This window comes from Pelophylax lessonae (genome assembly GCF_965119305.1).
Source record: "Pelophylax lessonae genome assembly, chromosome: 8".
Classification (NCBI taxonomy): Eukaryota; Metazoa; Chordata; class Amphibia; order Anura; family Ranidae; genus Pelophylax; species Pelophylax lessonae.
Window position 1 is genome coordinate 45,435,924 of NC_138775.1, and position 16,353 is coordinate 45,452,276.

Below are 16,353 nucleotides of genomic sequence, written 5' to 3' on the forward strand. Positions count from 1 at the left end.
TTGTTAAAAGAAAGCCATAAGAAGTCCCTTTTGCAGTTTGTGAGAAGCCATGTGGGGGACAGAGCAAACATGTGAAAGAAAGTGCTCTGGTCAGATAAGACCAAACATTTAACTTTTTGGCCTAACACTGCACATCACCTTAAACACACCATCCCCACCGTGAAACATAGTGGTGGCAACATCATGTTGTAGGGATGCTTTTCTTTAGCAGGGACAGGGAAGCTGGTCAGAGTTGATGGGAAGATGGATGGAGCCAAGTACAGGGCAATCTTAGAAGAAAACCTGTTAGAGTCTGCAAAAGACTTGAGACTGGTGTGGAGTTTCACCTTCCAGCAGGACAACGACCTTAATCATACAGCCAGAGCTACAATGGAATGATTTCGATCAAAGCATATTCAGGTGTTAGAGTGGCCCAGTGCAGACCTAAATCCAATTGAGAATCTGTGGCAAGACTTCAAACGTGCTGTTTACAGACACTCTCCATCCAATCTGACAGAGCTTGAGCTATTTTGCAAAGAAGAATGGGCAAACATTTGACTCTCTAGATGTGCAAAGCTGGTAGAGACATACCCAAAAAGACTTGCATCTGTAATTGCAGCACAAGGTGGTTCCACAAAGTAATGGCTCGGGGGGGGGGGGGGGGTCTATCACATAAAATCCCAATCAAATACATTTACGTTTTTGGTTGTAACATGACAAAATGTGGAAAAATTGTAAGGGGTATGAATACTTTTTAAGGCACTGTATATAACGCAAAATACGACACATGATAAATGCTTAGCGCCCCCTGCTTAGGCTAACAAGGTCCGATGAACTGGATGCCGCTGACTATTGAGGGTGCAGGCTGGGGAAAAGTTTGTTCACACCCAAAGCATGCTGTAGGAATAGGAAGAGATAGCCCAGGCACACCACACCTTACCCAGCCTGGGTGGTTTGCAGATAAAAGTAGCCTCAGCTCGATTCATCAAGGCCATTCCCCAAAAAATTTCCCCATGTTTCACCCCGGGGGGCAGGGCAAAACATTTTGGGGGCATGGCCTGAATAAATAGAGCCAAGACTGCTTTTACCTGCTAACCACTCGGGCCAGGCAAGGTGTGTCCTATTTCTAGAGGAACATACTCTTTACTTACTTTGTGGCTGGATCATCATAAGACGCCATAAGTATCAATGTGCCATCTATCATCTTCTCCAGGAAAGTCTTAACATCCTTGATATCTTAAATAAATGACAAAAAATGTCAACATGAAAGGTTACATCAATTTGAAGATTACAACTGCTCATCCTCATTATTAAATAAATTTGTATTTTTGTTTAAACACTAGAAGGCAAAACACATACTCAAAACTCGAAAAGCTTTCATCTAACATAATAAAAACAGAACAGAAAAAATGACTTACTTCCAGAGTACATGTCATAATGGCCCGTATGTTTAAGTTCACCTGTAGAGGCTGAAACCAAATTACACAAAATAAATTATAACAGCTCAATAAAGAAAAACATTTTATTCTGATCTTGATTACATTTATTTTCATGCAAAATGAAACTCTATTGACACTGCGTAAATTAGGGATTCCTAACCAGGGTATACATTTTCCTTTGGGGTATGGGCACCGAATGTTGGTGCATGAGACTGGATCTCTGAATATTTTTAACAACAGTGTTGTTAGATCGATTGTCAACTATCACCATTATCAATCCAAATTAAGGTGGCAAGGCTACTAATCAATCAATACTCGGATCACTCAACACAGAGATCTTTCTACTTCCCAGTACTGCCAGTTCATTTGTTGGTGTGATCGGAGTTAGATTGCTCTCTGTATTCAGAATTACAGATACCTTAAGTATAGACTCATACTGGCACATACTGTAATAGAACTGGTGGTGATGATGATGATTTTGACTGACTGGTGAAGGGTAGGGTGGCATACTGATCAAGTCATTTGGAGTCTGTAATCGTAAAATAGAACCCCTACGATAGATAGATAGATAGATAGATAGATAGATAGATAGATAGATAGATAGATAGATAGATAGATAGATAGATAGATAGATAGATAGATAGATAGATAGATAGATAGATAGATAGATAGATAAATATATAAGATTAATGAACTTTGTTTTGTTCAGAGTCAACTTTTGTGTTTTTCAGTCTTAAGTCATAGTTTTGTCCTGCCTTAAGCCACTCTTGCCTTTATACTGTCAGTATTATCAATCCATTGCTGTTTTATCCTTGCGTGTATGAATGTAGGAGAAGCGCAGTTAGGAATAGTAATATACAGGAGATCAAATGACCCATTACAACAAGTTGCAGTAAATGAGAGATCATATGATATATTTCATTCATTGGTACTCTCATAGCAGAAGCTAAAGGGAAGAGATAGATTGATGTAAGAGTAATGCAGTTCAGTCAAATTTAAATGTGTGACCTTCACTGGCACTCACCTAAAACACCTATATGGGCCAATTTAATTAGACAGCATAAAAAGGTGTGCCAACCTATACAGGCTTTTGCTCTTTGCTTTATGAGATGATTACCTATATTTCAGCCTGCTTCCATACAGCTAAACCATTGTTATAAATACAATATTATTATTATTATGATGCGCTATTACACTGCCCTACCTTACTAAGCTGCCAGCACATATCACAAATGTATATGTGAAAATTAAAAAATTGGATTTTTTACCGTAAAATTAATTTCTCAGTTAATCGACATACACAGCGCTCCATAAATCATAACTAGTGGGTTATATTGCCTTCTCCAGGAGTAGGACTAAGCAGAACAAAAAACCCCCGGCTAGGCTCATGGGCCGTCCTCAGCTGGTATATAACCCCCCTCTCTGCTCTAGGTAATCAGTTTAGTAGCAAGCGGGGTGGGTGCTGTGTCCCTCGATGAACTGAGAAATGGATTTTACTGTAAGTACAAAAACATAATTTTTTTTTAGTTCATCGATGGACACAGCACTCCATAAATCATAACTAGTGGGACATCCAAAAACAGTGCCAAAAAGAAAATGAGGGGTGGGAAAAAAATACCAAGGTTAAACATAAGAGCCCTTAACCAAGACACAGGAGCCTTAATCGGGTCACAGGAGCCCCGTCTGAAAAATAAAGGTTTAAAGAAAAAAAAACACCCCTCAAGAGGGAACAGCCCCTTTAAACAGCAGCCTGCAAAACTTTGTGGCCAAAAGAAGCATCCGCACATGCCAAAGTATCTACCTTATAGAATGTAATGAAGGAATGCACGGACGACCAAGTGGCTGCCTTGCAAACTTGAGCTATTGAAACCTGATGACGGAAGGCCCACGAAGCACTCAGCGCCCGAGTAGAATGCTCTGTCACAGGGAAAGGTGGAACCTGGCCTTTAATGCAATAGGCCTGTGTTACCGTCTGTCTGATCCATCTGGGGATGGTAGCCGAAGAAGCGGCCAGCCCTTTTCTTGGTCCGTCCATAACCACAAAGAGCAAGTCTGACCTCTGAAAAGACTCAGTAGCTGCAAGATAAACCTGAATTGCATAAAACACATCCAAGGTTTGCAGGGCAAATTCCTTGGGATAAGCTGGCTTGGGACACAAGGAAGGCAACATAATGTCCTCATTCAAATGGAAGTCAGAGACAACTTTGGGCAGGAATGATGGACAGGGACGAAGAACCACTTTATTCCTATGAACCACTAAATAGGGACTAAGACAGGATAATGCCGCCAATTCCGATACCCTGCAGGCCGAGGTAATTTCCACCAAGAATGTCACCTTCTGAGATAACGTAGGCAAGGGAATCTCCCGAATATTCTCAAATGAAGGTTTCTGGAGAACCGAAATGACTAAATTTAAATCCCATGGCGGCAAAAGAGACTGTACGGGTGGAGCCAGATGTCAAACTCCCTGAATGAAGGTGCGAACTAAAGAGTGCGTGGCGAGGGGTCACTGAAAGAAGACTGCCAAGGCAGACATCTGGCCCTTGATGGTATTTAAGGCCAGCATCTGATCAACACCCTGTTGAAGAAAGGTGCATATCTGAGCCACAGAAAAGGATCAAAGATGAGAGACAATTGACTCACACCAAGAAATGTACGCTTTACACGTACGTTGGTATGTCTTGCTGGAGGATGACTTCCTCACCTTCACCATAGTAGGGATCACCGATCCAGACAGACCTCTATCCCTCAGTACCTGGCTTTCAATAGGTAAGCCATTAAAACCAGTGACTGTAAAGCAGGATGGTAGATCAGCCCTTGGGACAACTGGTCTTCTCTGTGAGGAAGCCCCCAAGGGACTTTTACAGCCACCAGGAAGATTGGAAGATCCTCGCTCTTGATTCCTCCCAGGAACTACAGTAGAAGCCTTAGTCGAGGATGATAGTGGCCTTACTCTTACCCTTGGATGCCCGCGGTGTCTATCAGAGGACCCCGTGACCTTAGAAACTTCGGTATCCTTCTGTGGAGTCGAACCTGCTAAAGCAGCTGCATGTAAGACTGTGCAAACAGAACTGTCTTGAAGGTGGATAACACCAGACTCTGAACCTGTATGCAAAATGGGAGAGAGAACTATCTGTGTGACAGCAGCTGGTGAATCACGGCCTGTGGTCCCTGAAATTTGTCTAGAGGAAGGACCACCCTGGTCAGAATTAAAATCAGACCTAGGTAAATCGATTCCTTGGACAGGGACCTTAGGTACTTTAGACATCACCTGAACCTTTGCAGGAATTAAATCTGCACGAGGAGCCTCAGGACCTAAAAAACCTGAAAAGGACAAGCTTTGTCCCCCTTTCTGGGTACCCCCAAAATAATCATTTTGCGGATCTCCTTGACGCTCACCAAAGAAGTCCATGGGGCTGGAAACGAGCAAAGATGTCCCCCCACCCCAATAATGGGTGAGGGCAGACCTTCATGCTGAAGGAGTCTGGTCTGCTTGTCCGGGGAAGATAGCTCTAGGCTTACCAGACCAAGGTTGTTTGGAACCTCCAAGGGAAAATTTAAAAGACCTATTTCCCATATTCTACATCCCAGAAGCACAAACAAATTTTCTATGGGCTGAGAAGGAGGGCCCCCATCTGCGGCGAGGCTCCTTCCCTTTCCTTGACTGTGGCAGGAAGGTATACTCTTCCCCCCGTGATACCCTTAATGATGTCATCCAGGGTAGCCCCCAACAAGCAATCGCCTTGAAATGGCAGATCACTGAGAGTGGAATGAGGGAATGGGAGTGAGGGAAGCCCAGCTCAGTAAAGGATTTAAGGGAACCTGCAGGCAGGTCCAACCGTCCCTGGAGGTTACCCACTTCTACCCCAAAGAAAACGTTCAAAAGGGGAGGGGGGGGAATGTACTTACCCTTCCATGGTGCGGGTAACGCTCCAGACAGAACTCCTCGCCACTGAAGTAGGGGAGCTGTCTGCCAAGGGGCCGCTGTGACTCAGACCCAAGCCCGGTTGTATGCGACCCTGCAAGACGTTTAACTCGCTGGCCAGTCTCTGTCCGTGAGGCTATGTCCTGGCCGACCTGGCGCATAGCTGCGGTCTGCGCGTGCTCACTGGCTAAGCTAGGAGACCACTGGATCTAGATTATCCAGCCCATCGCCCAGCCCTGCAGTTGATTGTAGATCTCCCAAGAGAAAAACAAAAAAGATATAAGGAAGGATAAAATTGCTAGGACCAGAAATCCCAGCTGGGAGCCTAGGTCCTTACTCCTGACTAGACAGATTAAAACTGAATACCTAGAGCAGAAAGGGGGTTATATACCAGCTGAGGACGGCCCATGGGTGTAGCCAGGTGTTTTTTGTTCCGCCTAGTCCTACTCCTGGAGGAGGCAATATAACCCACTAGTTATGATTTATGGAGCGCTGTGTCCGTCGATGAATGAAAGAGAAATATAATTTTGAAGGCTGAGACAGATCTGCACTATTTTTTTGTTCTTTTTATATAATGATTGTGACACAATCTTCCTAAATTGAATTAGGGATAAGAAAATGATAAGCTTCTATTACACCAAAATTTTTGCGAAAATTTAAACTTTTCTGCAAAATTTTACCATTTTGGAGACCAGGGGAAAGATAAAATTAAAGTGTTTTTTAAGTTGTTTTATAAAAGTATGGTAGGCATTGGCTCCTACCATAGGTCATGTTTTTATGCCCCTCATTAGCATTCATTTGCATTTTTTGCAGATCATAAGGGTCAGGTCCAGTGCGATTCTTGTGTGGTGCGATTTTTCAGTTCATTCATTTGAATGGGCTAAAATCACACTTGATCATCCCAAATGTATTGCATGCATTACTTTTCAAAAATACACCGTGATGGATTGCATGGTATTGTTGCACATTGTCACAGTCTGTGTTTTGGTTTTAATTTTTCTTACCATTCACCAGTGCCATGTTTAGTCCTCTTCCAATATTGTTTTTAACGCTGCTCATTAGGCTGAAAAACAGAAGAACATTTAAATTATATATATTTATACTGCATGTATATGTCATGATAAATAATAAACACAGGAATCTGAAGTACAGATAGGAACAAAAGATCCACAGTCTGTATTAAAGAAGTGTACATCGTTTTTGTTTTTTTGTGAGCCAGGGTATGCCCAGAGGCTCTGTTTCTGTACCTCTTATTCTTTGAAAATAATAAAAAGAATTAAAAAATAAAAAAGAAAGTGTACATCAGGGCAAAGACAGCAGGAGCAGCCGCATCTAATGACAGCAGGAGCAGTGGCACCTAATGACAGCAGGAAAAGCGGCATTTAATGACGGCAGGAGCAGCGGCATCTAATGACAGCAGGAGTAGCAGCATCTAATGACAGCAGAAGCAGCGGCATCTAATGACAGCAGGAGCAGCGGCCTCTAATGACAGCAGGAAAAAACGGCATCAAATGACAGCAGGAGCAGTGGCATCTAATGACAGCAGGAGCAGCCGCATCTAATGACAGCAGGAGCAGCCGCATCTAATGACAGCAGAAACAGCGGCATCTAATGACAGCAGGAGAAGCGGCATCTAATGACAGCAGGAGCAGTGGCATCTGATGACAGCAGGAGAAGCGGCATCTAAATGACAGCAGGAGCAGCGGCATCTAATGACAGCAGGAGCAGCGGCCTCTAATGACAGCAGGAAAAAACGGCATCAAATGACAGCAGGAGCAGTGGCATCTAATGACAGCAGGAGCAGCGGCATCTAATGACAGCAGGAGCAGCCGCATCTAATGACAGCAGGAGCAGCCGCATCTAATGACAGCAGGAGCAGCCGCATCTAATGACAGCAGGAGAAGCGGCATCTAATGACAGCAGGAGAAGTGGCATCTGATGACAGCAGGAGAAGCGGCATCTAAATGACAGCAGGAGCAGCGGCATCTAATGACAGCAGGAGCAGCGGCATCTAATGACAGCAGGAGCAGCATATCGAGCATGTGCGGGCATGTGCACAAACATAAACAAACAAGGCAAATCTATAAAAAAACCTTTCAAAATAAACACTCCCCTAACAGTCATTTTACTAAAATGGATGGTAGAGGGGTGGTTAAAGAACTTGCAAGTACAGAAAATCGTCTGTTGATCTGCCAGAAATGCACTCAGTTACTAATTTTCACCTTTGGAATGACACCTCATAACTTTTTGGAAAATTAAATTGCAAGAATTGGTATCAGCCCGGCCCAGTTGCTTTTAAACTACTGAATTCTTCCCATTCTCCTAATCTGCACACACAGCATAGGGACTTATTGTTCTGTAGATAGAAACTGGGGGGGCTCCTTGAGAAAACACAGGAAGTGGGCACTGGACACAGGAAAGGTCTGAATTCCTAACAATCATCAGGTATTTTGTTTTTTACAGATAACACAACACTTGGTATAGTTAACAAACCAAAAAAGAGCAATGGGAGAAGTTCAATGTTAGGGTTTACAAAAACTTAGGGCTTTTTTAGATGGGTGACCGGGGAATGGTAAAAACAGTTTATTGCCCCACGGAATGCCAAACAGGGCTGTACACATGAAACAGTTGTGTATTTTTAGCTCAGGGTGCAGAATTTGGCAGGTGGCAATGCCTGTTAAACTTACTCATTGAGTTCAACAGGGTAAGTGTGCAGTTGGTTAGAACTCAGGTCAGGCTTTTATTGCTGTCTGTGTCTCTGCTGGGGAGATTAAAATGCCTTATTGGTCACCAACACACAAAATTATGGGAAAACCAAAATCTTACCGTTGTCCAAAAACAGAGATTTTGGTTTGCATCGATTTAATAAATGGCTATTTACATAACCCAAGTAGCTGTGTAGTACACATAACTGAAGGAATAAGTCGCTTGTTTTATGCTTGCATTACAGAGCAAGGGAATGCACTAACCAATTAAACCATGTCACATTAGAAGTAGTGGCTGTGTTTGTGCAGCAGCTACATTCCACTTGACGTGAATGGGAATGCCCACACAAGGAAGCACGAACACCTGTGTGGATAACAACAGCCCTTACACAGGGCACAAATGCATATTCCCCATGTGAAAAAGGCCTTAAACCTTTGCTACCAGAGCCGTCTTTGCATTTTTTTAGGTTTCAAAATTTTTATGTCACACAATATCAGTGCTAAGGCTTACAAAACACAAAAGTAAAATTTTGTGGAAAATAAATGTAATATATATGACCAGTTTTTTTTTTTAACTTCTTGCCCACTGAGCACTTTCACCCCATCCTGACCAGGCCGATTTTCAGCTTTTTAGCGCTGTCACACTTTGAATGACAATTGTGCAGTCATGCAACACTGTACCCAAACTAAATTTTTATAATTTTTTCACACAAATAGAGCTTGGTTATGGTGGTATTTATTCATCACTAGGTTTTTAATCTTTTACTAAATAAACAAAAAAGGCCAGTAATTAAAAAAAATGAAAAAACTTTTTCATAGTTTGTTATAAAATGTAGCAAACAGGTCATTTTTCTCCTTCAGTGATGTGCGCTGATGAGGCAGCACTGATGGGCACTGATGATGCAGCACTAATGAGGCAGCATTAATGGGCACTGATAGGCTGCACTGATGAGGGGGCACTGGTAGGTGACGCTGATGGGCACTTGTAGGCGACACTGATGGGCACTGGTAGGCAGCACTAATAGGTGACATTGATGAGGAGATACTGGTGGGCACTGATTGGCAGAAGTAGTGGGCACTGATTTGCAGTGGTGGGCACTAATTGGCAGCAGTGGTGGGCACAGATTGGCAGAAGTGGTGGGCAGAACTTTTGCAGAAGCTGATTATCGGCTCTTTTCTCCTCTCCTCCACACGCTGACAGCATGAGAAGGAGCGGTGAAGAGAGCCGCTAACCGACTTCTGTTGACACCGCTGTAATTGGACACAGTTGATCACGTGGTAAAGAGCCGCTAATTGGCTCTTTACCTCAATCTGTGTTCAGCAGTGTCCTGAGGACACTGCAAGCACAGAACATGCTGCCTGCCCTGAACAGCAGTCACGCGGCGGGCGCGATTACGGGAGGTTGTCATATGATGGCCTCCCAGAACTGGACAACCTCACTGTAGCCGTCATTCAGCTATAGGGCAGTTGGCAAGTGGTTAAAATATGAAAGATAAGGGTAGCGCTACCCCCTAGAGGGCCGCTGGAGTTTTGGGTCCCCCTGTTCCTGCACAGCCAGGCAACATGCATTTTCCAACACTCATTCGATGACAAAGAATCAGTCAATGGGCTTGTTTTTGTTGTTTTATTGGGGAAAATAACTTGGGTGGGGAATAGGGGTTATGGGATGCCCAACTTGACTCACTTAGAACAACACAGGGACAACTTCCTTCACTCTGAACTCTGGAAAACAGCAAATCCTGGAACAATGACAGTCCCTCTTGATTTGGCAAAAAATAATTCCCCTGACAGCAGCTCTGTGTCCCCTTGGTGGAATTTTAGCAAAGTCCCAAACTTTTAGGAGCTCTATGTCCCCACTTTTGAAAATATCAGCCCACACGACACAGCCTCAGCACTCCATCTTCCAACACTGCTGACAAGGCTCCACAATATTTATGGGCTGACCCAGCCACCCTGCCAGGCTTCCTGGCTGGGGATTGGCCAGATTTCCATAAATATGCAGATGGCCTCTTTACCTCCACCCACTAGCTTCTAGAAACTTCCAGTAGCATCTAGAACCAGGGGGAGGTACCAGAAGCCTGACCTATAGAGCCCTCCAGCCTGACCTACAGTAACTTCGACCAATTATCAGACTCACACAGCTAATGTGAGGCAAAAAAATCTTCCTCACACTAAACTGTACACTAGAGGGTAATACATAAGGTTGCACTGATTAAATAGATACCATACTTGTCTAGCCTTAAAATTGTGCACGCATGTGAAACTAAACATTTTGGTACCCTACATTTTTCATAGGATATGATTTAATTCCTTCCCCAGCTTCTGGGTCAGTAACAGGAAGAAAAGACCAGTAAATGGGCTCCTCCCCCCTCCCCTCAACCTGATTGCACCTGCCATGCTGATCCAAGGTCTGCTAAAAGGCACACAGAGTCTAGGAAATATAGCAGAGGAGGGGTAGGTGGGTAGGTGGGTAGGTGGGTGGCGGTCAACCATTACCATGATGTGTGGAAGTGATCTGGCAGCTGCAGAGCCGCCGGATCCCTTCCATCAGGAGAGTTGACAGTTGGCTTGCCAGATTTACTCACACTCCCAGTGGCTTCAGCCACCGGGAGTATGTGTAAAACCCCTGCTGTCATAAACCTACATTTGTGGCAGTAAAAGGGTTTAAGCTGAACTTCAGAAAATTCTCCCTGTAGCAGGGCTGTCCCCTGCACTGCAAAAGTTAACTGCTCATTTAGGTCTAGGGGACATGGAATAAGAGAATTACTTACCTCATCCCCTGCTCCTGCAAGCTCCTCTGTGCTGCTAGACCTGTTGCAGCAGCATCTTCTTCCCTGAGCTCTGGTGGTCTAAGGTCATGACACTATCACACAGGGACAGTCCACCTCTGGAGCATGGGGGGGGGGGGGGGGGTAAAGGAGCAAGTAACCAAACTTGCCTTTCCTATAATCTAGACTAACAGTTCAGATTTATCGTATAGATTGGGTATGGATTTATAAGCTCCTTGCTTTGTGCAGCCAGGCAGTACACATTAGGATGTTGCATGAAAACTATCTGGTTTGATTAATTTGCAGCATTACAGCTAATTATCTTTTTGGCTAATTTTCTGGCACTTTACATCTTTTCCTATGAGTCTCCCGAAACACATTTGCCATATGTTTCTAACAGGATAATACAATATAGAGCAATAACCCCTCATCTGCTGATGTCCTATGAAAGGACAGATTTATCAAGAAGGGTGCCGACTGAGGCAGTGCAGAGAAGAAGCAATGCTAAATCATTTCAGACAGGTTTACTAGTAGATCATATTTTATTCATATTATTTACTCATAACTAATTGTCACTCAGTATGTGTACCCCTGAAAGCAGGGCCATCTTAATAGCATCATGGGCCCCGGGCAAAGTATTGCACTGGGACAGGATAGCACAGTGTGTTGGGGGGGGGGGCACAGTATGGGAGGGGGTGGGTAAGCACAATATAGAGGGGGAAGGAGGGCACAGTACAGGGGGGCCAGCAGTCCGCAGTACAGGGGGGAAGAAGGGCAGAGTACAGGGGGCACTAGAACACAGTAAATGGGGTAGGAAGGCAGAGTACAGCGGGGTCAGGAGGGCACAGTACAGGGGGTAGGAGGGTAGAGTACAGAGGGTCAGGATGGCACAGTACAGGGGGTAGGAGGGCACAGTATAGGGGTTAGAAGGGCACAGTATGAGGAAGAGGACACTGTACAGGGGGGGGGGGGGCAGGAGGAAACAGAATAGGGGGCAGTAATGTATAATGTACAGTACATATAGGGCTCTAATTACAAAAGCACATCATATTGTTGTGTTTTCCAAATGTTTTCCTAAATACTGCATGCAATCCTGAAAATGTCAATTCACTATTACGTTATGCAGTGTTTGTAGTCTGCAGGCTGGGGGCTTATCCGAATCTGAAAGCCCTCAGATCCCCCCCCCCCCCCCCCCTCATGTGAATGGGTACGATATTTTTTACCAAAAGAGTGGTAAAAGTTAGTAAAAACACAGAGCCAGTTTTTGACAAGTCCTTTATTAAAAACTTAAAAGAAGAGTGTCCCCCGGTGTATATCCAATGTCAATCACTAAGAACACCTACTGTATGTACTGTGGGAAAGAATACCTTTTTCTAATAGTAGCTGAACAAGGCTGAGCAGTGGCACTGCGAAGGTACAACCAGAAGTGTCATACCAGCAAAGACAAGAATGTATGAGGAGGGTTTCTGATTTTAGCCTAGTCATTACCCAAAAAGGACCATCTGCCTTGCCTCCATTTACGTTGTTTTCAGTGTGTTCAACCAGATGGGAGTTTAAGAAAGTTTTCAAGATGTAAATGACACGTCACATATTATGCTTAGTAAACATAATATCAAGTCTGATGACTGCCATATGTTGTGCTCTAACAGTTAAAAGTTTTTAAATCTACAAATCATTAACAAGGATCAGCAGGAAGTTTGGCAATGAAAGGGCCTGAACAAGGAAGAATTGTTATGAAGCATATGCTATAAATGTCACTGGCGGTTGTGCCCCATGTTGAGCACTTCTATCGAACAAACCATTTAAAAGATCTTTATACTTGCAGCCCATATTTCATTGCATAAGACGTTTCACCTACATTTACCAATGGAACATGTTCTGTTACCTGCATTACCATAGAAATGTAATAAAAACCTGCAGTGCTAATGTAATCTTGAAGCATATCTAAACCAACATCCTTATATGTGGTGGCTGGATGTACTTTATTTTTTTATATTTATTATTTTCATCTGGTGATCCTATAAATAACACATTTCCTATCCCTTGGTGGTTATGCTTATTACTCCACTGTATCTATAGGGGCAATGATGTCAGCAGCCCTAGCAGACTCAGAGCCGTCACTAAATTGACTCTATATAGCAGGGATCCTCAAACTACGGCCCTCCAGCTGTTGCAGAACTACACATCCTATGAGACATTGTAAAACTCTGATGTTCACAGACATGACAAGGCATGATGGGAATTGTAGTTCCTGAACAACTGGAGGGCCAAAGTTTGAAGACCCCCTGATATATAGTATTTACTCTTCCCTGGCAGCTACATAAAATATTATGTAGAAAGGTGAAAGTAGGGGAAGAGAGGATGGGTCAGCACAGAAAGCAATTAGACATTTCCAGAAATAGAGAGGGCTCTGACATTCAAGAAGGGAGGGGGCTGGGCTAGGAAATCAACTCTGACCAGTGTTGTGAAATGTTCTAGCAACTTAAAAGGCACACTGTAAATGAAAATAAATTATATATACAGTATATAGAAAGGATAAACATGGTAAGTAAACATTTAAAATACTTGATTTTTCTGTGCTGTTAGCTATACTTTTTTAAAGAGTTTGTAAAGGCTTAAAGCATTTGTTAACCTAAAAAAATAAAATAAAATATGGATCCTGTTCCCTTAAAGCATGTTATACATCACAGTGCTTGTGCTGCATAATTTGGCCCCTTCTATCACCTAAAAAACCTGGCTGATCCTGCCTTGCTATACCCTCCCCTCTGTAAACTGACCACGGTATATCACGGCTGTTGAGCCCTGACACCGTGGTCAATGTACGTGCCTCCATCATCCGCAGCTCTCCTGTCCTCCTCTGTCCTCTCTCCCCCCTCCCTCCCTGCCAGTCTGCTCCTGTGTCAGAGTCCACCCCCTCCCCTTCTGCTGCTGTAGTTTCATTTATTGTTTCATCCCATCCTGTCTGTTTAATAACCCTGTGTGCCCCTGTGTCTGTGTTTTATAGAAATAAGCCATTCTTTACCAGTTTTTAGAGCGCCAATCGACGCTCATGTGACCCGTCAGCTCTCTCCTTCTCTCCTCCCGACTGACGTCAGCAGGGAATCTTTGGCTCCACCCACTGCAGCTGTCAGACTGGGAGAGGAGAGAGCTGACAGGCCACATGAGTGGCGATTGGCGGTCTAAAAACTGGTAAAGAGCGGCTTACTTTTATAAGACACAGACACAGGGGCACACAGGGTTATTAAACAGACAGGATGGGATAAAGTAGCTTAACAACCACTTTAAGGTTTTTACCTTCGTGTATTCTATGCATGAAGGTAAAAAACCTTCTGCTGCAAAGAGGCCCCCCCCCCCCAAATATACACCTAAGCCCCTCTCAATCCAGCAATGTGCAAGGGAGCTTCAGCTGTCCTGGGTCTCTCTCTCTCTTCATTGGCTGGGGCTCAGCAGCGGGAGCCATTGGCTCCCATTGCTGTCATTTACAGTCATTTACAGTCATTGAGCCAATGAGGAGAGAGCAGGGGCAAGGCTGAGCCGAGGCTTTATATGTCGTATGGACGCATAGAGCGGGGCTTGGGAGTGAGCATGCACAAGTGTCCCCATAACTAGCAGCTTGCAGGTAACCTGAGAAGAAGAAGAGGATTGGGGCTACTCTGTGCACAGAGCAGGTAAGTATGAGATGTTTGTTATTTAAAAAAAAAAAAAAGAATCACTTTAAATGTTATTAAACACATAAACTGCAGAGATGGTTTCACGCTATATGTGTGATGTATACAGTGCTCGCTCCCTAACAGGAAGTTCGGGGAAGCTGAGTGGAGAGTCATACAGTGAGGGTCATCTTATCATAAGGTAAGAAAAATTTGAGAGCAAAATTATTAATAAAAAAAACTTTAAAGTACAGTTAAAATAAAGATGGACAATGTAAAACGTAGTGAAGAGTGTCTTTACTTCTTGCCTCACTGGTATGGTAATTGCTATGCTGCAGATAAACAGGCACTGCAGCAGGTGGTAAAGCGTGCCCAGGGGTTATTATGTAGAAGCAATATTCCTACTAGCAACAGTATATGCAACAGCAGGCGTAGGACAATGGCGCCTAATTTCCTTCCAATCCTGCATATGGACAATTTGTCTCCCTCCTTTTAGGCCGAAAGTTATGCAGTTTCAGGGGTAGCACCACCAGGCTGAGGGAAAGCTTTTTTTTTTTTATGATGCTGTGAGATTGACAAATTCTAAATTATCCTGAATTATTGCTGCTGTAGATTAGTATTTATGCATACTTTATGATTACATGCCTGCAATATTATTTCATGTATTTATATTTACTTATTTATTTGTTTTTATTTGTGTTTGTTTGTCTTGATTTTATTATAGTTCACTGGGACCTGAGTACCTTTATATTGTTCCTTTTGTGTATATGGTATTGTTTTTGGGATGGCAATAAAAAATTCCCTTATCCTTATACCAGTGATATAGGGCACTGACATCAATGATGAGGGACGATTCCTTCCACTGACATCAATAATGAGGCACTATTCCTTCCACTGACACCAATAATGAGGCACTATTCCTTTCACTGACACCAATAATGAGGCACTATTCCTTCCACTGACACCAATAATGAGGCACTATTCCTTCCACTGACACCAATAATGAGGCACTATTCCTTTCACTGACACCAATAATGAGGCACTATTCCTTTCACTGACACCAATAATGAGGCACTATTCCTTCCACTGACACCAATAATGAGGCACTATTCCTTTCACTGACACCAATAATGAGGCACTATTCCTTTCACTGACACCAATAATGAGGCACTATTCCTTCCACTGACACCAATAATGAGGCACCATTCCTTCCACTGACACCAATAATGAGGCACTATTCCTTCCACTGACCTCAATAATGAGGCACTATTCCTTCCACTGACACCAATAATGAGGCACTATTACTTCCACTGACACCAACAATGAGTGACTATCCCTCTCACTAACACCAATGATGAGGCACTATCTAACACTAACAATGGGGCACTAGTCCTCCTACGGACACCAACAATGAGACACTTATTCTTTTCACTGACACCAACAATGGGTGACTACCCCTCTCACTAACACCAAAGACGGAGCACTATTTCTCCTACAGATACTAATGATGGGCCACTATTACTTCCATTAACACTGACAATGGGGCACTAGTCCTCCTACGGACACCAACCATGGGGCACGATTCCTCCTCCTACTGACCAGAGGCAATGTGGTAATTTATTTACTCCCTCTAACCACCAACCCTGATACATTGTTTACTTTTACTTATACTGGGGCATTTTTTATTCCCACTGGCCACAGTCTGGCCCCCCTCAAGTCTGAAGGACAGTAAACTGCCCATTTATTCAGAAGGTTTGGAGACCCCGATCTAGAGGAAAATTAAAAATAAAAGCTGAGGGTTATATACTATGTTAAAATGAAATTAAACTAAAATCCTCTCAGTCTCTTCTGTCATAACTGCTTCTCCCTGCATGTCAATGTTAAAGCGGT

The 16,353-nt window shown here is 43.5% G+C and overlaps 1 protein-coding gene across 1 annotated transcript in view; it reads right to left on the reverse strand.

The window, feature by feature from the left end:
- The window catches only part of FAM3D (FAM3 metabolism regulating signaling molecule D), a 157,059-nt gene that overhangs the window by 20,490 nt on the left and 120,216 nt on the right, over positions 1 to 16,353 (reverse strand). Inside the window, exons 6-8 of the mRNA XM_082266268.1 lie at positions 6,348 to 6,406; positions 1,398 to 1,448; positions 1,131 to 1,215 (exon numbers count right to left, since the gene is read on the reverse strand). Of these exons, the coding sequence (XP_082122394.1) occupies positions 1,131 to 1,215; positions 1,398 to 1,448; positions 6,348 to 6,406 (195 nt within the window). The remainder of the gene's footprint in view (positions 1 to 1,130; positions 1,216 to 1,397; positions 1,449 to 6,347; positions 6,407 to 16,353) is intronic.